We start from the raw sequence: 26,728 nt of genomic DNA on the forward strand, positions 1-26,728 counted from the left end.
ATTGAATTTACCTTAGACCAATTTATAAGTTTCCTCCTTCCTGCTTTTGCACCAAAACTGAGGAGCCTGTGATGCACGGGGGGGTGTATAGGCAGAGGGGAGGGGTTACACTTTTTAAAGTGTAATACTTTGTGTGGCCTCCGGAGGCAGTAGCTATACACCCAATTGTCTGGGTCTCCCAATTGGAGCTAGAAGAAAAGGAATTTACGGTAAGTAAACAAAATTCCCTTCTTTCTCAAGAAAATTTCTTGAGAAACTTCTGGGAGTTGAAGATTACCGCAACTGCGGTAAAAAAACGCACCAAAACCGCGGGACAAATGCATGCAGTTTTGCCGCGTTTTTGGTGCATTTTTGCCGCGGTTTTTCCGCAGGTTGGTCCCTGCGATTTTTTTTTTATTCTGTAACTGCAATAATATATAAATGGATATATAGATAGATAATAGATTAGCTACATAGATAATGGATAGATAGATAAATGGATAGATAGATAATTGATAGATAAATGGATAGATAATGGATATAGATAAATGGATAGATAGATAAATGGATAGATAGATAAATAGATAATGGATAGATAGATAAATAGATAATGGATAGATAGATAAATGGATAGATAGAAAATGGATAGATAGATAGATAATGGATAGATAGATAATAGATAGATAAATAAATGGATAGATAGATAATGGATAGCTAGATGGATAGATAGATAAATGGATAGATAAATAGATAATGGATAGATAGAGCTCAAGCTTTTTTTTTTTTTGATGTAGATTATGTCAGTGTATTATATATGTATGTATCTGTGTGTGCAAAACGCAGGGTAGTGATGAACATTACCGCAGGTAAATCGCGGCTATACCGAGGGTATACCGCACATCGTTTGCTGCCTGCGGTATACCCGCGGTATTTCGCGATTATATTACAGTGAATGGAGTGAAATGCCGCAGGTACCTGCGGAAAAGAAGTGACATGCACATTTTCTCAAGAAATTCTGCAGAAAGAATGTTCTTGAGAAAAAAACGCAGTGTGCGCACAGGTATTTTTTTTTTCCATAGGTTTTGCTGTAAAATGTCTGCAGAAAGGTTACAAACCTTTCTCAAGAAATTTCTGCAGCAAAACCGCCGGTAAAACCGCGGGTAAAAACGCAGTGTGCGCACAGGGCCCTTAACACTAGAAGTCCCAGAGAGGGGTCATTTAACATTTCTACCATTGGAACCCTATGGAGCTCAAAATTTCTGGGACTTCTAGTGTTAAAAGTTTATTTTTAGCAATAAAATAAAAAGTGAATGAATAAAAGAGAAATCTAAATCAATTCCGTATTTGCTGTGACCTCCCTTCGCTTTCAAAACCACATCAATTCTATTAGATACACTTGCAGGTGTGTTTTTGGAAAAACTCATCAGGGAGGTTGTTCCAATCATTTTGAAAACTAACCACAGATCTTGTGGGTATGTATTCTTGCACAGATCCTGAGTCTGAGCATAGTAACACATCACAACATGGTTCTACTGCATCAGTAAGGTCTCCTCCAGGCAAATGTTTGAAATAGACTGGGGTTTCAAGGTGTGCTGTTTAAACTCCTTCAAGATGCACAAAGAAATTGGCAACGCTGAGGCCCATAGACCCAGTGTTCTTGCAAGAAAACTTAGTGCAGCATATAATGACACAGCATTCTTCTCTTCAAAATCAAAAGGTGTCTAGAAGTTCTATCAGCTCAAAACCTGGCAGAAACCAATGGGTCGTCTGGCAATAAGTGATCTTCATGGAAGATTTGCGTCTTAAAAGCCATACCTTCAACATGGAAAGCAGGACAAGCGACTTAACTTTGGATGAAAACATAGGAACTTTTGTGCTGAAAAATGCAGCAATAATAATGAGTATCTGCAAGCAACAGTGAAGCACGGTTGAAGGTTCATTGTAAAGTTGGGACTACATTTAAGTTGGAGTTGGGAATTTGCTTAGGATTAATGATGTCATCAATGCTGAAAAATACATGTAGTTACTTATCCATCATGCAATACCATCAGGGAGGCATGTGATTGGCTCCAAATTTAGTCTGCAGTAGGACAATGACCCCAAAAATAAAGCCAATGTCATTAAGTACGATCTTCAACATTAGGAAGAACAAGGAGTCCTTGAAGTGATGATATGACCCTCACAGGGCCCTGATCGCAACGTTATACAGTCTGTGTGGAATTATATGAAGAGACAGAAGGATTTGCACAAGCCTGTATCTACAGAGCATCTGTGGTTAGTTCTCCAAGATGTTTGGAACAACCTGCCTGCCAAGTTCCTGCAAAAACTGCGTAGGATTACCTAAAATAATTGATGCCTAGATGGTGTAATGAAAGCAAGTGATCATATCAAATATTGATTTTAGATTTCTTTTGTTCATTCATTTTCCATTTTAATTGATGAAATAAACTGTTAACTATTCTATTTTTTAACCCCTTCACGACCAATGATGTTCCTACACGTCATTGGTCGTGTATGTCTCTTTAATGCGGGCTTGCGCGGCAAGTCACCATTATTCCCCGCACATGTCGGCTGATCTGACCATTAAAAAGTGTAATTCAAACGTACGACTCGTCCCGCAAAAGACAAGTCTTCTTATGGCTATATTGACGGAAAAATAAAAAAGTTATGGCTCTTAGAAGAGGAGGAGGGAAAAATCTGAAAATCGCCCGGGGAGAAGGGGATAAAGCATTCTTACCTCACAGCTATGAAGTGTGGGTCTACACATGGTGAGTTTTGTGGGCAGCCCTGCACAGAAGAGCGGATTCGGATGTGCATATATTGTACCTGGGAGTGGAGAGATGAGTTTAGTATGGTACACTGCAGATAGTATGATACTGTCAGTCAGAGGAGGTGCTTGTATCTGGATGTAATGGTGTGGTGGGACTGCTTGATGATTACTGAATGGAGATATGATCGGAAAGCTCTGGATGTAAGTATCCTGCCTCAGTGTAATGTCTACGGAGAAGCTTTGGCTATGATTATACAGTTAGCAGGAGTTCTGGTATCACTGCTGTTGATGGAGGGGGAGCGGGATCTGGATGTCACAAATTGGTGGGCTTTGAATTTGGCTTGCAAACCTCTCTCAGAGCTGGATGTGGCTCTCGGGAAGGATGGACAACCGTGGTCTAGAGTAATGTTCCTCAACTCCAGTCTTCAAAGCCCACCAACACTGCATGTTTTCAGGCTTTCCTTAGTATTGCACAGGTGTTGGAATCCTCACCAATGCAGGTGATTAAATTATCACCTTTGCAATACTAAGGAAATGCTGAGAACATGCACTGTTGGTGGGCCTTGCAGACTGTAATTAGGGGAACCCTGATCTAGAGTACAGGGAGCTTCTGGAGAGCATAGAGCATGTTTCTAAACTGTACCATGCTCATGGACTGCTTATGAAAAATGTACTTGAGCATAAAAATGATATTGAAAAGTGTTCCAGTACTATATCCCATCATAAGGTGCTGTTTCCATACCTGTCCCTCTTATTATCTCAGGTTCCAGTTATCTAGTCGGGTTAAAGCTGCTCACTTTGATGTGGATTGGGGTGTAGAAGATGACTCCCATTTGCTCTTGGGGATTGTTGAACATGGCTATGGAAACTGGGAGCTTATGAAGAGTGACGCAGAGTTGAAGTTGGCTGATAAGGTAATCATTTTTGCCTTTTTATTTTCTTGTAAACTGGGACTTTTATTAAGGGATTCTTACATAAATGGATAATTTATGTATAACAGTTAATCACTTTTTAGAAGACTAACGGCACGGTTTCATGGTTTTGCTACTGCTTTAGTCAGATTTATATCTCACGAAGACATATTCTGTATAAGTGTCCTAATAAGCCATATGAATATCATAGAAGGGTCTGATGAACCAACGCCCTCCTTGTATTACATGGACAGCAATTCCTCTGATTGTCCGCGTTGTGCACACTTTGAGCATTTGGTGAGTTTTTACCTCTGTATTTGTAAAAATTAGCAAAACCAGGAGTGAAACAATCAGAGCTTGCAAATATTGAGGTAAAGATACCTCACCAAAAACTCAATGTTTCTACGTGGCCTAATACTCGTCTTGGGGATGTTTCTCGTCGCTGAGGCTCATTGCACTCTCACATATCATGAACCAAAGTATATACAGTCCAAATGTCAGTACGGTCGATCGTCTCTTTTAGAAGTTACAGCAATTTTTCTTTGTCGCTCCATTGGGAGACCCAGACAATTGGGTGTATAGCTTCTGCCTCTGGAGGCCACACAAAGTATTACACTTTAAAAAGTGTAACCCCTCCGCTCTGCCTATACACCCTCCCGTGGAACACTGGCTCCTCAGTTAGTTTTATGCTTTGTGTGGAAGGAGGCACACATCCACTCATGCATTCTCATACATAGTTATGTCGGATGGAAGAAAAGAGGACCCCGATGGGGCCCCCGGCATGTTCCCTTCTCACCCTACTATGTCGGCGGTGTTGTTAAGGTTGAGGTACCCATTGCGGGTACGGAGGCTGGAGCCACATGCCGTCTCCTTCACCATCCCTTATGCGGCTCTGGGAGAAGTGGGATCCTGACCGGTCATCCATTTGCTGGGACCGTGCTCCATCCGCAGCCCCTGGTGGAACCTGCCGGACCGGAGCCTCTTCAACCCCAGGGACCGGGCCCTGCAACTTGAAGGTACTCTGTGTCCCCATGGGGGGACTGTACAGGGAGCGCACCTTCTTCCCGGAAGTCGCGGTAGTTGTAAAACCGAGAGCCCGGCAGACTTCTGCGCCGACCGTGCCTGCTTGTCGGGCGCGGTCTCAAATTTAGTCCCCGGCTTCACTGCGGCCTAGTCGTGAAAATCCCGCCCCCGGGCCTGCCTGTCAGGGGTAAGGGCGGGATTACCGACATGACGTCGGATGTGAGGGCTGGAGCATCCTGCATGTCTCCCTCCCCCCTCATTGACCACTGTGGGGACCCCAGATTCCCGCTCTTTGCTGGCGCCGCCCTCGGCCCCACTCCTCCCCTGAGAGCTCCGGCGGCCATTTTTTGGCATTCTGCCGGTGGAGGCTTCTCAGTGACACAGCTCTGCAGCTCCGGGGGATCCACAACAGGGAATCTGGAGGACACACTCCGCTCGTTAGTGGTCGGTCACCCGGTGCTGGTCCCCCTAGGGTGCCGGAATAGATACATATATACATATATAATAGATATATATATCTGTTCGGTCAGGCTGTATACCCTTTTCCTATATACCCTCAGTGGTCACTCTCCTAGGAGACAACAGCATGTCGTCCACAAGGAGCAAAGCTACTAAGGCACAGGTTTTTTTCGCGGCCTGTACCTCTTGTGGGGCTATGTTGCCTGCGGGATCCACCTACCCTCACTGTGAGCAATGCTCGACTCCTGCCTCGCTTGCTCAGCCGGAGCCTCGGGCACTTGTGGGCCCCTCGGCTCATGTAGACCCCCCTGCTCCCCCTGAGCAGGCGGCAGGGACAGAGTCACCGGTGTTGGCCTCTTTCGCTGAGAAACTCTCTGTCACTTTCTCAATCCATTGCACAGTCTATGGACAAATGGTCATCTAAGCTCCTTGAGGCATTGCAGTCCAGACCGGGCCCTTCACAGGCCGCGGCCCCTGTTAGCTTGTCTCCTCCAGGCCCTTCTCGGTCCGCGCCGCAGCGCGCTCCCAGGTTAGCCCCCAGGTCTCAGGCGGAGGACTCCTGCCCGGACCGCAGTCCCAGACCGGCTAAGCGACCTCGCTGGGACTCTTCCCCGGCCTCCTCACGCTGCTCGGGATCTCAGCTTGAGGACTCTCAGGACGACGAGGCGGACGTGGGAGCTCAGGGCTCTGACCCTGACTTCGCCCTTAACCTTGATACACCTGAGGGGGACGCCTTAGTAAATGATCTTATCTCGTCCATCAACCAGGTGTTGGATCTCTCACCCCCGCCTCCTCCTGTAGAAGAGTCGGCTTCTCAGCAGGAGAAACACCAATTTCGGTTCCCCAAACGTACACGCAATACGTTTTTTGATCACTCTAACTTCAGGGATGCTGTCCAGAAGCCCAGAGCGGTCCCGGACAAGCGCTTTGCTAAACGGTCCACTGACACGCGTTATCCCTTTCCATCTGAAGTCGTTAAGGGCTGGGCACACTCTCCCAAGGTGGATCCTCCAGTCTCCAGATTGGCTGCTAGGTCCGTTGTGTCTGTTGCCGATGGCTCATCCCTGAAGGATGCCACTGACAGACAGATAGAGCTCTTGGTGAAGTCTATCTATGAGGCCACGGGCGCGTCTTTCGCCCCGGCCTTTGCGGCTGTGTGGACTCTCCAGGCAATCTCGGCTTCTCTGACTGAGATTAATGCTGTCACACGGAGTTCTGCTACGCATGTTTCTTCTTTGACCTCTCAGGCATCAGCCTTTTCGTCCTGCGCCATGAACGCCGTCCTGGACTCCGCTAGCCGTACGGCTGTAGCATCTGCTAACTCCGTGGCAGTCCGCAGGGCCGTGTGGCTGCGCGAATGGAAAGCAGACTCGGCTTCCAAAAGGTTCTTAACTGGTTTGCCTTTTTCTGGCGACCGTTTATTTGGCGAACGATTGGATGAGATTATTAAGGAATCCAAGGGAAAGGACTCCTCCTTACCCCAGTCCAAACCTAAGAGACCTCAGCAGAGAAAAATCCAATCGAGGTTTCGGTCCTTTCGTCCCTCCGCCAAGCCCCAATCCTCTTCGTCCAACAGGCCGGAGAAAGGCCAGAGGAACTCCTATGCGTGGCGGTCCAAGTCACGCCCCCAAAAGGCCGCAGGAGGCGCTGCCTCCAAGACGGCCTCCTCATGACTCTCGGCCTCCCCTAGCCACATCCTCGGTCGGTGGCAGGCTCTCCCGCTTTGGCGACGCCTGGTGGCCACATGTTCAAGACCGATGGGTGAGAGGCATTCTGTCTCACGGTTACAGGATAGAGTTCAGCTCCCGACCTACGGCTCGTTTCTTCAGAACCTCTCCGCCCCCCGCACAGGCCGACGCACTTTTTCAGGCATTGGCCGCTCTAAAGATCGAAGGAGTTGTGATTCCCGTTCCCCTTCAGGAACGTGGTCGCGGATTTTACTCCAACTTGTTCGTGGTGCCAAAAAAGGACGGGTCATTCCGTCCCGTTCTGGACCTCAAGCTACTCAACAGACATGTGAGAACCAGACGGTTTCGGATGGAATCTCTCCGCTCGGTCATCGCCTCGATGTCACAAGGAGACTTCCTAGCATCGATCGACATCAAGGATGCTTATCTCCATGTGCCGATCGCACCCGAACATCAACGTTTCCTGCGTTTCGCCATCGGAGACGAACACCTCCAGTTCGTGGCATTGCCTTTTGGCCTGGCGACAGCCCCACGGGTTTTCACCAAAGTCATGGCATCAGTCGTGGCGGTCCTGCACTCTCAGGGCCACTCGGTGATCCCCTACTTAGACGATCTCCTAGTCAGGGCCCCTTCTCGGGTGGCGTGTCAACAAAGCCTTACCGTCGCTCTGGCGACTCTCCAGCAGTTCGGGTGGATCATCAATTTCCCGAAATCCAAGTTGACACCGACCCAATCACTGACTTACCTCGGGATGGAGTTTCATACCCAGCCAGCGTTAGTCAAGCTACCACGGGACAAACCGCTTTCTCTGCAGGCGGGGGTGCAATCACTTCTTCGGAGTCAGTCACACCCCTTAAGGTGCCTCATGCACTTCCTGGGGAAGATGGTTGCAGCTATGGAGGCAGTGCCGTTCGCGCAATTCCATCTACGGCCACTCCAATGGGACATTCTTCGCAAATGGGACAAGAGTGCGGCTTCCCTCGACAAGAACATCTCTCTTTCCCTTGCAACCAAAACATCACTTCAGTGGTGGCTCCTACCCACATCTCTGTCTCAGGGAAAATCCTTCCTACCCCCAACCTGGGCCGTGGTCACCACGGACGCGAGCCTGTCAGGTTGGGGAGCGGTTTTTCTCCACCACAGGGCTCAAGGAACCTGGACTCCGATAGAATCGTCCCTTCAGATCAATATCCTGGAGATAAGGGCAGTATATCTAGCCCTATTGGCTTTCCATCGGTGGCTGGAGGGCAGGCAGATCCGAATACAGTCGGACAACGCCACAGCCGTCGCCTACATCAACCACCAAGGCGGCACTCGCAGTCGTCAAGCCTTCCAGGAAGTCCGGCGGATTCTGCAGTGGGTGGAAGCCACAGGCTCCACCATCTCCGCAGTTCACATCCCGGGCGTAGAAAACTGGGAAGCAGATTTTCTCAGTCGTCAGGGCATGGACGCGGGGGAATGGTCGTAGCACCCTGACGTGTTTCGAGAGATCTGTCGCCGCTGGGGAACGCCGGACGTTGATCTCATGGCGTCACGGCACAACAACAAGGTCCCGGCCTTCATGGCACGGTCTCAGGATCACAGAGCTCTGGCAGCGGACACTTTAGTCCAGGATTGGTCGCAGCTTCGACTGCCTTATGTGTTTCCCCCTCTGGCGATGCTGCCCAGAGTACTACGCAAGATCAGGTCCGACTGCCGTCGCGCCATTCTCGTCGCTCTAGAGGTATCCGGATCTGTGGCATCTCACGGTGGGTCAACCGTGGGCACGTCCAGACCGCCCAGACTTGCTGTCACAAGGCCCGTTTTTCCACCTGAATTCTGTGGCCCTCAACCTGACTGTGTGGCCATTGAGTCCTGGCTCCTAGCGTCTTCAGGGTTATCTCAGGATGTCATTGCCACCATGAGACAAGCCAGGAAGCCAACGTCCGCCAAGATCTATTACAGGTCTTGGCAAATCTTCCTATCCTGGTGCGCTGATAACGGTTTTCCTCCATGGCCGTTTGCCTTACCCACTTTTCTTTCATTCCTACAATCTAAAATGGACAAGGGTTTGTCCCTCGGCTCTCTCAAGGGCCAAGTATCGGCGCTCTCCGTGTTTTTTCAAAAGCATCTATCCAGGCTTCCGCAGGTCCGCACGTTCCTGCAGGGGGTCTGCCACATGGTCCCACCTTACAATCGTCCGTTGGAACCCTGGGATCTTAACAGGGTCCTGACGGCTCTTCAAAAACCACCTTTTGAGCCGCTGCGGGATGTCTCTCTCTCACGTCTTTCGCAGAAGGTGGCCTTCCTGGTGGCAGTCACATCACTTCGGAGAGTGTCTGAGCTTGCAGCGCTGTCATGCAAAGCTCCCTTCCTGGTTTTTCACCAGGATAAGGTGGTTCTGCGTCCTGTCCCGGAATTTCTCCCTAAGGTGGTATCCCCTTTTCATCTAAATCAGGATATCTCCTTGCCTTCCTTTTGCCCTAATCCAATTCACCAGTGTGAAAAGGATTTGCACTCTTTGGATCTAGTGATAGCACTCCGGTTCTACGTGTCTCGCACGGCGCCCCTGTGCCGTTCAGATGCGCTATTTGTCCTTGTCGCTGGCCAGCGTAAGGGCTCTCAGGCCTCCAAGTCAACCTTGGCTCGGTGGATCAAGGAACCGATTCTCGAGGCTTACCGTTCTTCTGGGCTTCCGCTCCCTTCAGGGCTGAAAGCCCATTCTACCAGAGCCGTAGGTGCGTCCTGGGCATTGCGGCACCGAGCGACGGCTCAGCAGGTGTGTCAGGCAGCTACGTGGTCTAGTCTGCACACTTTCACGAAGCACTATCAAGTACATACCTATGCTTCGGCAGACGCCAGTCTAGGTAGGCGAGTCCTTCAGGCGGCGGTTGCCCACCTGTAAGAGGGGGCCGTTTTCGGCTCTTTTTATTGAGGTATTCTCTTACCCGCCCAGGGACTGCTCTTGGACGTCCCAATTGTCTGGGTCTCCCAATGGAGCGACAAAGAAAAAGGGAATTTTGTTTACTTACCGTAAATTCCTTTTCTTCTAGCTCCTATTGGGAGACCCAGCACCCGCCCCTGTGCCCTTTGGGCTGGTTGTTCTTTTGTGTACACATGTTGTTCATGTTGAATTGTTCTTTTTGTTCATGGTCTTCAGTTCTCCGAACATCCTTCGGATTGAATTTACCCTAGACCAATTTATAAGTTTTCTCCTTCCTGCTTTTGCACCAAAACTGAGGAGCCCGTGTTCCACGGGAGGGTGTATAGGCAGAGGGGAGGGGTTACACTTTTTAAAGTGTAATACTTTGTGTGGCCTCCAGAGGCAGAAGCTATACACCCAATTGTCTGGGTCTCCCAATAGGAGCTAGAAGAAAAGGAATTTACGGTAAGTAAACAAAATTCCCTTTTTTCCTGACTAAGTAGCCGGTGAATCGCCCTGTATGTGGTTATTCCAGTAACTGAAGAATATGACATTGCTTTTATTAATGGTGTCTTATTGAAATTGATGGCATATCCTAGTAATAAGTAAACACTTTACAATACAGGAAAACCCCTTTCAAATCTAATGCTAAATATAATGGGACAAAAATATACACATGTGCTTGACGTGAGAATTCTGCATATATTAATAATAATCTGTGTTTAGATCTTACCTGTGGAAACTGAGAAAAAACCTCAAGGAAAGCACTTACAGACCAGAGCTGACTATCTGCTGAAAATGCTTAAGAAAGAAACAGAAAAAAAAGAAGGAGGTCCAACAGAAGAGGTCAGAGCGTTTGCAGTGATTTTATTTTGGTATGCCATGTTGCGTGTGTGTGTACATATAATCTTTGCTAGAAGTTTAGATATATTTGTCTATTTAATAGGCAAAAAAGAGAAGAAGGCCACGTGCAAAGAGAGATAGTGCAGGCAAAGTGAAGGATGAGCATGGCAATGAGATCTCTTCACCTAGGCTTTCTGACCACCCATCGGAAGATGCAGAAACCAAGGTGTGTACACTTTCTTTGCTGTCAAAGTTGCACATAGGCATAACTTGAGACAAGCATGCTTTATCCCCCCCCCCCACATACAAGTATATTGCCCAGACTTGGCCGCAGGGATTGATGTCCCTTCAGTCATAAGAGTGAGGTTGGCTACTAATTTTAAGTGTTTAGGTTTGACTTTCGGACAGCATTTCTGTTCATCCTATAGCAATCTAATCTGGCCGAGGTCAGTGCATGTAGGAGAATGTTTCAGCTCTCACACAAAAAAAAATTAGAAATTTGTTGTCTCAAACTGGGAAGACAAAGTTCTCTAGAATCTCTGCCATTAATGCTTAGGATATCTTTTAATCAAGACTGCCCAAACCAAAAAATGCCAGCCCAATAATCCTCCTGTACAAATGGCTGGAATATGTCGCCTAGGCTGACGTTACTTCTAAAACGAGTAAGTACAAGGACGCTTTCTCGTCCTGGCTTTTCGAGCTTTGTGTATTTAACTGCAAGTGTCGTTAGTAAGGCAGATCTGAATTATTGTGCCGTCCTATGGCAGTGCCACATTACCAGCTTGGTCAATCTCCTGTTAGTGCTTAGTTCTAGCCATTGCTTTGCTTAGTTTTATGCCATTCATGGATACATAGTGCATCAAGTCCATCAAACTTTTCTGCTTAAAAACCTGCATTTTATGGAGGAGTAGGTAAAAATCACCCATAGAACGTTTTGCTCTAAAGCAGAAAAATAAATTCTTCCTCATCCCTAGTGATACTATATTCTCCATTTATACCAGTGACCATAAACCCGTTAGGTCCGGAAATATTTGGAAAGTGACACAAGGTTTAGCAATTTACCTGTTTAACAAAAAATATCCAAGATACAGTTATATAATCAATATGGGTTTAAAGTGCAGACTCTCAGCTTTAATTTGAGAGCATTCACATCCTAATTGGAGGAATTGTTTAGGAATTACAGCTCTTTAATAAGTAGTAGTCTCTATTTCAAGGGATCAAAAGGAATTGGATAATTATCCCAAAAGCTCTGTAATGGGCTATTCTCTCGTTAATCCATCATCAAAAAGGTAAAAGGTTTGGAGCTGATTCCAGGTGTGGCATTTGCATTTGGAAGCTGCTGCTGTGAACCCACAACATGTAGTCAAAGGAGCTCTCAATGGAAGAGAAACAGACCATCGTTCTGCTGGAAAAAAAAGAAGAAATCCATCAGAGAGAAAGCAGAAATGTTAGGAGTGGCCAAATCATCAGCTTGGTTTAGTCTGCAGAAAAAGAGCACACTAGTGAGCTTGGGAACTCAAAAAGGCCTGGTCCTTCACGGAAGGCAACAGTGGTGGATGATCGCAGAATCTTTCCCATGGTCAAGAAAAACCTTCACAACATCTACCCAAGTGAAGAACACGCTCCAAGAAGGTGTCTCAGTATCTAAGTCTACTATAAAGCGAAGACTTCATGGAAGTAAATGCAAAGGGTTCACCACAAGGTGCAAACCATTAATCAGCCTTAAAAACAGGTCAGATTTGCGAAAGAACATCTAAAGAAGCCGGCCCAGCTCTGGAAAAGCATTATATGGACAGATGAAATAAGATCACCTGTAGTAGAATAATGGGATGAAGAGAGTATGGAGCAAAGCACCTCAAAGGAGGAAACCCAGCATTTGGTGACATCCATGGCTCACAGACTTCAGACAGTCATTGCCTGCAAAAGATTCTCTACAAAGTAGTAAAAATGAACATTTTATTTATAGTAAAGAAAATTTGGCCAATTACTTTTGAGGTTCTGAAATAAGGAGGCTTTGTAGACAAAAATTTACAATTGATGATCGTTTCATAGGAAATTTGTGTTTAACCCCTTTAATTAAACTGAAAGTCTACACTTCAATTACATCTCGGTTGCTTCATTTTAAATAAAAAATAGTGACCTGTAGAGTTCAAATATTTTTGGACCTAACTATATATTGTTTTTACAAGACGGAAATCTATCAATTTCTTAGGTCTATCCTCACTATCAGCCCCCGTGGTATAAGACCTCCAATCCCCCCAGCCTTCTCTACTCTAGTAAATATCTTGATTTACGATAACTTTGAGTGTCCATATTGTATATTAATGAGTAATTTGTTTTTGTTTAAACTTTCTCCAGTTCTGATATCTTTTTTTTAAAACTCCACGCCAATACTAAGTAAATTTTCTCTTGAATTTATGCCTTTCCCCAAGATCAGACACATGAAAAGTACATGGGCTCTTGCTCCCCCGTATAATAGAGTTCAAGCATCTTCAATGATCCAACTGAAGCATTGAGCACTGAAATTATTTTGCTTAATGCCCCCAGACATATTAGATAAATTGCCTAAACCTTACATGTTTGATGGGAATGGATGACCATCTGATCTGTTGGGAAAATGTTGCGATGCCCTCTTATATATGATGTTGAGGGAGAGAATAATCGTGTATTTGGGATTTTAACACCAAACCATTTGTTCTCATGGGACATAAGCCCCTGCCAAAGTTGTCTACTAGCTGCTCTTTCCTTTCAAAACCCATAAATGCTCAGCCTAGACACACGCTTATGTGCATGAGGGAGTCTGGAGAGACAGCAATTAGCCATGCGTCTTATGTATGGAGCTTTAGTCCCTTACATGCAATCTAATAGTCAGCAGGAAGCCGCTTTTAAGGTGGCGGTGCGTCCCTCATCTACTGGGCTTCTGTGCAGCTGCAAAGGTTGGACATACTGTGTGTCTAGCCCACTGTCCTAGTATTTGGTGCTCCAGCCTGGCTTTGCATGCTATAATTTAGTTGCTATAGATAATTACACTAAAATAATTCTCCATTGTAGATTCGGTGAATAGCAATCATTTCAGTGAATGTCAGGTCTTTTGTCATAAACTGCAATATATAGGAAGCATTATCAGGGCAGCCTGTAGGGATAACTCCTCCTGTACAAAGTCCTCTCCTCTGAGAATAGAATGGCTGAAGTCACCAATCAGACGAGGTGCTAATAGCTTGGGATATGTGGTGTCGGTAGCTACAATGAAGGGTGTAGCTTGTGTTTGTCCTTGCCTGGCAGTCAGCCATCTATCTCGATGCTAAAAGACTAATAGAAGTTTTCCTTTACTGCAGGAGGAAGGCTCTCTAAAGAGTCCAAACAAGAAGAAACAAAAGAAAAAAGACAACAAGGAAAATAAGGACAAACAGAACCAAAAAAAGGAAGGCACCAAAGAGAAGAGGAAGCCAAAAGAAAAGGTATACATTATCGTAAAATTCTGCAGCCACTATTAAGCCCCCTTCCGTATACATTCGACTAAGCTCAGATGAAACCACCAATATCGATGTGTTTCGATCGACAGTCTAATTTGTATGGCTGCCCTGGATAATTTATTTTCCTGGGAAAATATCAATCTAGCATGCCAAATTTTTAGACTGCTGATCATACTGTCTCCCGGGGATAAGATGGGACCAGTCATGTCTGGCGACAGCTCTGCCATACAGAACCTAGGATTGCTCATTCGACCAAGATGGCTTGTGCCTGAATGATCAGCTGAACCATTGTCGGCTGAGAGCCATCTACTTTATATGGCCCACCTCCCCCACAAGGCATCTCACCGATAATTGGCGAGACTTTGAGAGTCACTGACGTCGTTGATGAGTTACAGAAGACCTAAACTACAGATTTACAGCAATCTTGAAAATACCAGAATGAGGCTAAGTGCACAATGCATCTGTATACTTAGCCTACATTATACATCTGGAGTTTTTCCTGGCATATACTGGGGGTGTTCACACTTGCTTCTATTTACAAGATAAAGTCCAAGAGTGTTCTTTTGGTCTCTGTCTGACCTGTACATATCTGTATAACATTTGGTGTAGTGTACCGGAAGATGCAGAAGACTACACTTCTTTTTTTTCTTTTTTTTTTTTTCTTTTCATACAATGCGTTCTTATGATGGACAGATGCCTAGGCATTCACCCTGACTGACCCCTGTGAAGTGTGTATATATATATAATATATACCGTATTTTTCGGACCATAGGACGCACTTTTTTCCCCCCAAATGTTGGGGGAAAGTGGGGGGTGCGTCTTATGGTCTGACTATAAGGTTGCGGGTGCGGGGAATGAGGGTGGAGCGGGTCATCGGCGGCACCAGCAGGCTGTAGCAGCCTGCAGCAGCCTGCCGTGACCACGTGGGCCCGCTCATTACATATGCATGCCCATCATCATCTCAGCGAAACCGGCGCTGACAGGTGAGCGGGGTGATGGACGGGGGGTGCGCGCATAATTAGCAGCCAGCCGTGATCACCCCTGGCAACTACAGCCTGGAGTGATCATGTGCGGCTGTATTCACTGCCCCCCGTGCATCATTATCAGCACGGGGTGCAGTGAATCAGTGTACTCACCCGTCACCGTGTGTGGAGCCGCCCCCCTGCAGCATCGCGTCTTCCTGTCTGTGCCGGCGGTCAGCTGATCTGGACACTAGCGGCGCACACCGCGATAACGTCATCGCTGTGCGCGCCGCTAGTATCCACCAGAATCGATCAGCTTACCGCCGGCACAGACAGGAAGACGCGATGCTGCAGACACCGGTGACGGCTCCACACAGCGGCGCTGCAGCTGAGACAGAGATCGGTGCTTCAGGGAGTGAGGAAGGGTAAGTATAAACGTTTATTTTTTTTTCCTGTGCCACAGGATACACGCCATTTACCAGGATGGGGGTATATCATGAGCAGGATGGATGGGGGCATTTCATGAGCAGGATGGATGGGGGCATTTCATGAGCAGGATGGATGGGGGCATATCATTAGCAGGATGGATGGGGGTATTTCATGAGCAGGATGGCTGGGGGCATATCATGAGCAGGATGGATGGGGGTATTTCATGAGCAGGATGGATGGGGGCATTTCATGAGCAGGATGGATGGGGGCATTTCATGAGCAGGATGGATGGGGGCATTTCATGAGCAGGATGGATGGGGGCATTTCATGAGCAGGATGGATGAGGGCATATCATGAGAAGGATGGGTGGGGGCATATCATGAGCAGGATGGATGGGGGCATATCATGAGCAGGATGGATGGGGGCATTTCATGAGCAGGATGGATGGGGGCATTTCATGAGCAGGATGGATGGGGGCATATCATGAGCAGGATGGATGGGGGCATTTCATGAGCAGGATGGATGGGGGCATTTCATGAGCAGGATGGATGGGGGCATATCATGAGCAGGATGGATGGGGGTATATCATGAGCAGGATGGATGGAAGGTATATTATTAGCAGGATGGATGGGGGGTATATTATTAGCAAGATGGGGGGTATATGAGCAGGATCATATACAAGGCAGGAGGATCCTTATCAGAATGGGGTACCTTTAGTAGAGAATTTGGGGACATTACCCCCATAACAGTGTCAGCAGCAGATCCTCGCCCCATAACAGTGTGTCATGACCATATTTTTTGGTTAAAATTTTATTTTCCTATTTTCCTCCTCTAAAACCAGGGTGCGTCTTATGGTCAGGTGCGTCTTATAGTCCGAAAAATTCGGTATATATATATATATATAAATTGCCTTATTCTGTCTGTCTGTCTGTCTTGCTCCAAAATTGTGTCCTTACGGTGACACAAAGCTGATTGACCGCTGGGCTCGCCATGGCCCCGCCCCCCCCGCACGGATTGGCCGCTCACCCGGGCTGCGCCCCCACACGGATTGGCCGGCCGCTCGCCCAGGCTCCGCCCCCCCCCCCCAGATTGCCTCTCGCCCCGGCACCCTGCAGGCATTGGCAACTCGGCCACGCCCCGCCCCCTCACACAATGCACACTAGCTCTGGCCCCGCCCCCCCACGCATTCCCCGAACACCGACACGGTCACGGAGACACGACTCCCAGGTGAGTACTGTACCCCCGGGAGCCCACATCAGCGTACGCCGCCAAACCAGCCGACACATACCCTCGCATTGCTGGGGCTGGCCGGCGTATGCTGGTGTGGGCTCCCGTGCGAGCGGGGGACGAGATACGCTGGTAACCATGGTAGCATAGTTACCAGCGCATCAAGGTCCTGCAGCGGCGGAACATACACACACGCACACACATAGCAGCACACACACACACATACACATAACAGCACACACACACATACACACACACACACACGCACACATCAGATCACACTCACTCTCACACACACCTCACACACACATCACATCGCATCCACACACTCACAACATCCTGGGATATCGCTTGCTTCTCGGCGGCGATACTGTGCTGTGAGCTTCCAGGACCTGCCGGAGGATCACATGGCCAGAAGCATGTGGTATCTCCGGATGTTGTGAGTGTGAGCGCGTATGTGCAATATCGTCAATGTGTGTGTGCGTGAGTGTATGCGATCGGGTGTGTGTGAGTGTATGCGATCGGGTGTGTGTGTGAGTGTATGCGATCGGATCTGTGAGTGTCGGCAGAGGAGAACGGCGTGCTGGAGGAGGCTGGGAGGAGAGAGGCTGATCCTGGGGAAGGCTGGGATGGGGAGGCTGAGAGAAGAGAGGCTGATGCTGGGGGAGGCTGAGGCTGGGGTAGGCTGGGAGGAGAGAGGCTGATGCTGGGAGGAGAGAGGCTGATGCTGGGGGAGGCTGAGGCTGGGGTAGGCTGGGAGGAGAGAGGCTGATGCTGGGGACAGAAAAGACTGATGCTGGGAGGAGAGAGGCTGATGCTGGGAGGAGAGAGGCTGATGCTGGGAAGAGAGAGGCTGATGCTGGGAAGAGAGAGGCTGATGCTGGGAAGAGAGAGGCTGATTCTGGGAGGAGAGAGGCTGATCCTGGGAGGAGAGAGGCTGATGCTGGGAGGAGAGAGGCTGATGCTGGGAGGAGAGAGGCTGATGCTGGGAGGAGAGAGGCTGATGCTGGGAGGAGAGAGGCTGATGCTGGGGGAGGCTGAGGCTGGGGTAGGCTGGGAGGAGAGAGGCTGATGCTGGGGACAGAAAAGACTGATGCTGGGAGGAGAGAGGCTGATGCTGGGAGGAGAGAGGCTGATGCTGGGGTAGGCTGGGAGGAGAGAGGCTGATGCTGGGAGGAGAGAGGCTGATGCTGGGAGGAGAGAGGCTGATGCTGGGAGGAGAGAGGCTGATGCTAGGGACAGAAAAGGCTGATGCTGGGAGGAGAGAGGCTGATGCTGGGGGACAGAAAAGGCTGATGCTGAGAGGAGAGAGGCTGATGCTGGGATGAGAGAGGCTGATGCTGGGGACAGAGAGGCTGATGCTGGGGACAGAGAGGCTGATGCTGGGGACAGAGAGGCTGATGCTGGGCACAGAGAGGCTGATGCTGGGAGGAGAGAGGCTGATGCTGCGGGTTGAGAGGCTGATGCTGCGGGTTGAGAGGCTGATGCTGGGAGGAGAGAGGCTGATGCTGCGGGTAGAGAGGCTGATGCTGGTGCAGCATGGGGGATGGAGCACGATGGGGGGTGCGCAGCATGGGGGATGGAGCACGTTTGGGAGTGCGCAGCATGGCGGATGGAGCACGTTTGGGAGTGCGCAGCATGGCGGATGGAGCACGTTTGGGAGTGCGCAGCATGGCGGATGGAGCACGTTTGGGAGTGCGCAGCATGGCGGATGGAGCACGTTTGGGAGTGCGCAGCATGGCGGATGGAGCACGTTTGGGAGTGCGCAGCATGGCGGATGGAGCACGTTTGGGAGTGCGCAGCATGGCGGATGGAGCACGTTTGGGAGTGCGCAGCATGGGGGATGCAGCACGATGGGGAGTGCGGAGTATGGCGGATGGAGCACGTTTGGGAGTGCGCAGCATGGCGGATGGACCACGTTTGGGAGTGCGCAGCATGGCGGATGGAGCACGTTTGGGAGTGCGCAGCATGGCGGATGGAGCACGTTTGGGAGTGCGCAGCATGGGAGATGGAGCACGATGGGGGGTGCGCAGCATAGGGGATGGAGCAGGATGGGGAGTGCGCTGCATGGGGGATGGAGCACGATGGGGCGTGCGCTGCATGGGGGATGGAGCATGATGGGAAGTGCACACCTCCCCCCAACACACACACACGCGCGCGCACTGCACAACACACCACACACACACACTGGGAACCACAAACAACTGCCCTACACAGACACCCACACACACAGACAACGCTGCACACACACAACACCCAACACACAAACACCGCGGCACACACAAATATACGCACATACCGCACAACACACACATTGCACAAAACATACCTCCCCCCAAAACACACCACACCCACACAAACCGCGCAACACACACACACACACACACACAACGCTACAGACACACAGCGCTCCACAAACAACGCAACACACATACAACACCGCTCTCACCCCCCGTCACACCCAGACAACACCCAGAACATGTACAGCGCCCTACACAAACACTTGGTAACTACACACAACAACATCTATATATATATATAAATATATATATATATATATATATATATATATATATATAACAAAAATCATACATGAACTACACAATACGTAAATTCTAGAATACCAGATGCGTAGAATCGGGCCACCTTCTAGTGTGTGTATATATATATATATATATATATATATATATATATATATATATATATATATATATATATATATACTCTCCTGAGTATATGTGCAGAACAGTTGGCTCAGACGCACTTTGTACCTATCCTTAGCCTGGAAATCTCTTTAAGCTCTTATGAGGTTACAAGGCTATTCCGAGCTACTCGTAGTCAGCATTTGAGAATGTGCTATAAGTCCCTGTTAATGTTCTGGATGGTCAATTATTTCACCTTAGTAACATTAGTTTTGATGACTATTAGATTTTTCTCTTTACAATATAGGTGAAGCGGGCTGATGCCAAGGGAGGTGCCCGGAGTAGAAAGAACCAGGGACCTGTCCACATTACGGCTGGGAATGAGCCTGTCCCCATTGGGGAAGAGGAGGAAGATGAACTTGATCAGGAAACCTTCAGCATTGTAAGGATATTTTTTATTTGCGAGCTGTAATATTATAATTTATAATATAATATACAGTGGAACCTTGGATTACGAGCATAATTGGTTCCGGGAGTGTGCTCTTAAACCAAGTTACTTTTATATCAAAGCAAATTTTCCCATAGGAAATAATTGAAACATAGACAATTCGTTCCACAAACCAAAAATATTTACTATATTTAGACAAACTTATTACAGTAATACCAAATAATGTCCTGTATTCATATAAAATTATTACAGTACACTAATACAAAATACTGTACAGTAAAAAACATATAAAACAAATTACACTGCACATTAGCTTCCAATAGAATTGTTGGTGTGTGGGAGGTACAGTATAAGCAATGTGCTGTACTGGTTAGTAATAAGAAAGTACAATTCTGTATCCACAAATGCAAATTGATAGACCTGCTATATAGTGTATACTGTACAATGGTATACAGTATAAAGTACATATATGCAGAAAGTTACCTCCAGAGCGGGTCAGAGCGCAGTGAAAGGACAGAATCGGAAGTGTACACGGTGAGTATTTGCTCTTATTGCAAATCATTGCTCTTAAACCAAGTTACAAATTTTTATAAAGATTTGCTTGTCTTGCAAAATGCTCTCAAACTAAATTACTCTTAAACCAAGGTCCCACTGTATATGTACGTATAATGTACGTTTAGGTTAACGACTGTTGAGAAAGCTCTTCATAATATGCATGACAAGACTTTACAAGTGGAGTTTCCCACCATAGAGTTCACTCTTCTGTGTATACTTCTCTGGGTGCTATGCTCAGTAGGCCGCCAATCCTTCACAACACAGAAAGCTCAATACAGATGACACATTGCCTCACACTTCGTAACATGGATGATTCAGTTGAGTGGTGTTGACACATGTTCACACACCCTTCTAGCATAGAGGAGCTGTTTAATGTGTTTGTGAGTGGGGAGGGGGAGCTTTTCTCCCTAGTGTGGAGACTGACACACTATTCCAGTATGCCAGTGGTGAGGAGACTTTACGCCGCAATGCTCCTCTGGGAAACATGCAAATTGTCTCTTCAGTGAAGAAGTAGACGAACTATAGTGTCACCTATTGGAGGTAGGAATCCGAAAAGTCAAAAGTGACCCTTTAACGAGCTTGCCATAATGACTTGGGATTTATGCCAGATTGAGGCTCTGATCTGGAATAAATCCTAAGGGGTACTTTGTACGCTGGGCACATCGCTAGCCGATTGTAGCGATGCCGAGCGCGATAGTCTCCGCCCCGTCGCAGATGCGATAGCTTGTGATAGCGGCCGTAGCGAACATTATCGCTACGGCAGCTTCACACACACTTACCTGCCCTGCTACGTCGCTCTGGCCGGCGACCCGCCTCCTTCCTAAGGGGGTGGGTCGTGCGATGTCACACAGCAGGCGGCCAATAGAAGCGGAGGGGCGGAGATGAGCGGGACGTAAACATCCCGCCCACCTCTTTCCTTCCTCATTGCAGGCGGGACGCAGGTAAGGAGATGTTCCTCGCTCCTGTGGCTTCATACACAGCGATGTGTGCGGCCGCAGGAACGAGAAACAACATCGTACCTGTCGCTGCATCGAAATTATGGAAATGACGGACACTACACAGATCACTGATTTTCGACGCTTTTGCGATCGTTTATTGGTGCTTCTAGGCTTTACACGTTGCGACGTCGTTACCGGCGCCGGATGTGCGTCACTTTTGATTTGATCCCGACGAGATCGCAGTAGCGATGTTGCAACGTGCAAAGTACCCCCTAGTCATATGACAAGGCTCGTTGGAGAGTCACTTTTGACTTTTAGGATTGCTACCTCCAATAGGTGGCACCAGAGTTTGTCTCCTTTCTGCCTGAAGAGACAATTTGAATTTTATTTTTATTTATTTTTTCTTAAATGTAGAGTGCTGGATCATTCTATAGGTGTTCGGTTTTTTTGGAGTATTTCTTCCAACTATCTATATATATAATTGCCTTATTCTGTCTGTCTATCTGTCTGTCTTGCTCCAAAATTGTGTCCTTACGGTGACACAAAGCGGATTGGCCACTGGCCTCGCCATGGCCCCGCCCCCCGCACGGATTGGTCGCTCGCCCTGGCTCCCCCCCCACACTGATTGGCCGGCCGCTCGCACAGGCTCCGCCCCCCACACGGATTGGCCTCTCGCCCCGGCACCCTGCACGTATTGGCAACTCTGCCACGCCCTGCCCCCCTCACGCAATGCACGCTCGCTCTGGCCCCGCCCCCCGCACGCATCCCCCGAACTGACACGGAGACAAACTACCAGGTGAGTACTGTACCCCCGGGAGCCCACACCAGCATACTCCGCCATCCCAGCCGACACAAACCCTCGCATTGCTGGGGTTTGCCGCCGTATGCTGGTGTGGGCTCCCGTGCGAGTGGGGGACGTGATGCGCTGGTAACCATGGTAGCATAGTTACCAGCGCATCAAGGTCCTGCAGCGGCGGAAAATACACACACGCACACACATAACAACACACACATACACACACACACACATCAGATCACACTCACTCTCACACACACCTCACACACACCTCACATCGCATCCACACACTCACAGCATCCGGAGATATCGCCTGCCGGAGGATCACATGGCCAGAAGCATGTGGTATCTCCGGATGTTGTGAGTATGAGCGCGTATGTGCAATATCGTCAATGTGTGTGTGCGTGAGTGTATGCGATCGGGTGTGCGCGTGAGTGTATGCGATCGGGTGTGTGTGTGAGTGTATGCGATCGGGTGTGTGTGTGAGTGTATGCGATCGGGTGTGTGTGTGAGTGTATGCGATCGGGTGTGTGTGTGAGTGTATGCGATCGGGTGTGTGTGTGAGTGTATGCGATCGGGTGTGTGTGTGAGTGTATGCGATCGGGTGGGTGTGAGTGTATGCGATCGGGTGGGTGTGAGTGTATGCGATCGGGTGGGTGTGAGTGTATGCGATCGGGTGGGTGTGTGTGTGTGAGTGTATGCGATCGGATCTGTGAGTGTCGGCAGAGGAGCACGGCGTGCTGGAGGAGGCTGGGAGGAGAGAGGCTGATCCTGGGGAAGGCTGGGAGGGGGAGGCTGATGCTGGGGGAGGCTGATGTTGGGGGAGGCTGATGCTGTGGGAGGCTGGGAGGAGAGAGGCTGATGCTGGGGGAGGCTGGGATGGGGGAGGCTGGAAGGAGAGGATGATGCTGGGGGAGGCTGATGTTGGGGGAGGCTGGGAGGGTGTAGGCTGATGCTGGGGGAGGCTGGAAGGAGAGAGGCTGATGCTGGGGGAGGCTGATGGAGGGGGAGGCTGATGCTAGGGGAGGCTGGGAGGAGAGAGGCTGATGCTGGGGGAGGCTGGGAGGAGAGAGGCTGATGCTGGGGGAGGCTGGGAGGAGAGAGGCTGATGCTGGGGGAGGCTGGGAGGAGAGAGGCTGATGCTGGGGGAGGCTGATGGAGGGGGAGGCTGATGGTGGAGGAGGCAGGGAGGAGAGAGGCTGATGCTGGGGGAGGCTGGGAGGAGAGAGGCTGATGCTGGGGGAGGCTGGGAGGCGGAGGCTGATGCTGGGGGAGGCTGGAAGGAGAGAGGCTGATGCTGGGGGAGGCTGATGCTGGGGGAGTCTGGGAGGGGGAGGCTGATGCTCGGGGAGGTTGGGAGGAGAGAGGCTGATGCTGGGGGAGGCTGGAAGGAGAGAGGCTGATGCTGAGGGAGGCTGGGAGGTGGAGGCTGATGCTGGGGAAGGCTGGGAAGAGGGAGGCTGGGAGGAGAGAGGCTGATCCTGGGGAAGGCTGGGAGGAGGGAGGCTGGGAGGAGAGAGGCTGATGCTGGGGGAGGCTGATGCTGGGGGAGGCTGGAAGGAGAGAGGCTGATGCTGGGGGAGGCTGATGCTGGGGGAGGCTGGGAGGAGAGAGGCTGATGCTGGGGGAGGCTGGGAGGAGGGAGGCTGGGAGGGGGGAGGCTGAGAGAAGAGAGGCTGATGCTGGGGGAGGCTGATGCTGGGAGGAGAGAGGCTGATGCTGGGAGGAGAGAGGCTGATGCTGGGAGGAGAGAGGCTGATGCTGGGAGGAGAGAGGCTGATGCTGGTGCAGCAAGCATGGGGGATGGAGCACGATGGGGGGTGCGCAGCATGGGGGATGGAGCACGATGGGGAGTGCGCAGCATGGGAGATGGAGCACGTTTGGGAGTGCGCAGCATGGCGGATGGAGCACGTTTGGGAGTGCGCAGCATGGCGGATGGAGCACGATGGGGGGTGCGCAGCATGGGGGATGGAGCACGATGGGAGGTGCACACCTCCCCCCAACACACACACACAACACACCACACACACACTGGGAACCACAAACACCGCCCTACACAGACACCCACACACACAGACAACGCTGCACACACAACACCCAACACACAAACACCGCGGCATACATAAATATACGCACATACCACGCAACACACACATTGCACAAAACATACCTCCCCCCAAAACACACCACACCCACACAAACCGCGCAACACATACACAACGCTACAGACACACAGCGCTCCACAAACAACGCAACACACGCAACACACATACAACACCGCTCTCACCCCCCGCCACACCCAGACAACACCCAGAACATGTACAGCTCCTACACAAACACTTGGTAACTACACACAACAACCTCTATATATATATATATATATATATATATATATATATATATATATATATATATATATATATATATATATATATATAACAAAAATCATACATTAACTACACAGTACGTAAATTCTAGAATACCCGATGCGTAGAATCGGGCCACCTTCTAGTTACAGAATATTTAACAAGTTATATTGGTTCAAGATGTTTCCAATCAAGGGATTGTTCTGTCAAAAACAAAAAAGTACGCAATTCTCAAATCCCAGCACTGATGCTGTGACACACCCCTGGCGATCTTTATGTACAGAATACTTGTGATCTAGTGACCCCATCAGTGGCCTTGGCAGTTTCATGCTATACTACTGGCATTTCTTTTTTACTTTTTTAGCTTTTGTAATATTTTCTTTATTTTTAGTGCAAAGAGAGAATGAGACCTGTGAAGAAAGCCCTAAAACAACTGGACAAACCTGACAAAGGTCTGACTGTCCAAGAACAGCTAGAACACACACGGACTTGCTTACTGAAAATTGGAGATCGCATCTCTGAGTGCCTTAAATCCTACTCCGATCAAGAGCAAATTAAGTTATGGAGGCGGTAAGTGTATAAAACTGTACTGAAGATCCATTGCCAGTCGTCTATGCTTGATGTCCCCGGCATCAGCAAACTCTGTCATTATATACAGAGGAAATAAAAGTATTTAGTCAGCCACCAATTGTGCAAGTTCTCCCACTTAAAAAGATGAGAGGCTTGTAATTAACTCATAGGTAGACCACAACTATGAGAGACAAAATGAGAAAACAAATCCAGAAAATCACATTGTCTGATTTGGCAAGATTTGTTTTGCAAATTATGGTGGAAAATAAGTATTTAGTCATCTAAAAACATGCAAGATTTCTGGCTGTCACAGATCTGTAACTTCTTCTTCAAGAAGCTCCTCTGTCCTCCACTCATTACCTGTAGTAATGGCACCCCACTGTATATCCCCATGAAGGACCCAGTTATATCGCAGGACTTGCGTTGGCTCATTCTCAATCGCATAACTACAGTCTGATGGGCCCCGATGCAGAGTTTGAGCCTGGGCCCACCATCCTGGGCCATTTCCGGGTAAATGTCCCCCATCTTGGTAAATATGTCCACATCATGGCCCCATACTGGTGTTTGACCCATCATAGCTAAATCTTGGTATATATGGTCCCATCCTGGTATATATGTCCACTATCATGGCCTTATCCAGGTATATATATCCCCATCATGGACCCATCCTGGTGTATGACTCCATCATGCCTATATCCTGGTATATATGGTCCCATCCTGGTATATGTCCCCATCCTGGTGTATATGACCCCATCATAGCCTATCTTGGTATATATGGCCCCATCCTGGTATGTAGCCTCCATTGTGGTATATAGCCACCTATCCTGGAATATAGCCCCCTCATCCTGGTATATAGCCCCCACCACGCCGCACACAGTAAAAAAAATAAATAAATAAATTATTGTATTATGTGTTCACTTTCATAATGAGGCATATGGGATTTTGTATAGATAAATAGGATGAATGTATAGATAGATGTACAGACAGATAGGATTGATGGATAGATAGGATGTATAGACAGTCAGACAAAGACCGTCAGAGACAGTCAGACATTATACACAGACAGTATACACATTGCACACTATACAGCACAAACATATCTTATACATAACACATACAGAAAGCACATAACACATGTTTCACATTGTACTCATCTCCTTCTTGGCCTCCTGGAGTTCAGAGGGTCTTTAAAAGCCTCTTCTCCGGCCGCAGCAGTGCAGGAGCCCGTCCCCCCTCTGTGTGGTGAAGACAGAAGCAGACAGGACACAGAGGAGGGTAGGGTGCCCTGTGCTGGAGCCTGTGTACTGCAGGAGCGGACAGGACACAGAGGAGGGGAGGGCGCCCTGTGCTGGAGCCTGTGTACTGCAGGAGCAGACAGGACACAGAGGAGGGGAGGGCGCCCTGTGCTGGAGCCTGTGTACTGCAGGAGCAGACAGGACACAAAGGAGGGGAGGGCGCCCTGTACTGGAGCCTGTGCATTGCAGGAGCAGACAGGACACAGAGGAAGGGAGGGCGTCCTGTGCTGAAGCCTGTGCACCGCAGGAGCAGCAAATGACAGTGAACAGCTGCTCCCTGCGGCCCCCCATCTGCTGTCTGTCGGAAGGGGCCCTGTGCGACTGGTGGCCATGGTACTCGCCTACCCTGCGCTCTCCCGGCGTCCTACTAGCGTGTAAGCGGCGCAGCGCATGACATCAGTGTCATGTGCGGCCACTTACAGCAGCGTCGGCTATCGGCGTATTCTCTGCTC

General features: G+C 49.0%; 1 protein-coding gene across 3 annotated transcripts in view; it reads left to right on the plus strand.

The window, feature by feature from the left end:
- Positions 1–26,728, plus strand: part of CHD2 (chromodomain helicase DNA binding protein 2) — a 239,130-nt gene that overhangs the window by 188,228 nt on the left and 24,174 nt on the right. For all 3 annotated transcript variants that reach the window (XM_075345973.1, XM_075345975.1, XM_075345974.1), the window contains exons 30-35: positions 3,513–3,663; positions 10,459–10,578; positions 10,679–10,801; positions 13,911–14,033; positions 19,616–19,750; positions 24,803–24,981. In XM_075345973.1, the coding sequence (XP_075202088.1) occupies positions 3,513–3,663; positions 10,459–10,578; positions 10,679–10,801; positions 13,911–14,033; positions 19,616–19,750; positions 24,803–24,981 (831 nt within the window). The remainder of the gene's footprint in view (positions 1–3,512; positions 3,664–10,458; positions 10,579–10,678; positions 10,802–13,910; positions 14,034–19,615; positions 19,751–24,802; positions 24,982–26,728) is intronic.

Source organism: Anomaloglossus baeobatrachus, chromosome 4 (assembly GCF_048569485.1).
Source record: "Anomaloglossus baeobatrachus isolate aAnoBae1 chromosome 4, aAnoBae1.hap1, whole genome shotgun sequence".
In the NCBI taxonomy this organism is placed as follows: Eukaryota; Metazoa; Chordata; class Amphibia; order Anura; family Aromobatidae; genus Anomaloglossus; species Anomaloglossus baeobatrachus.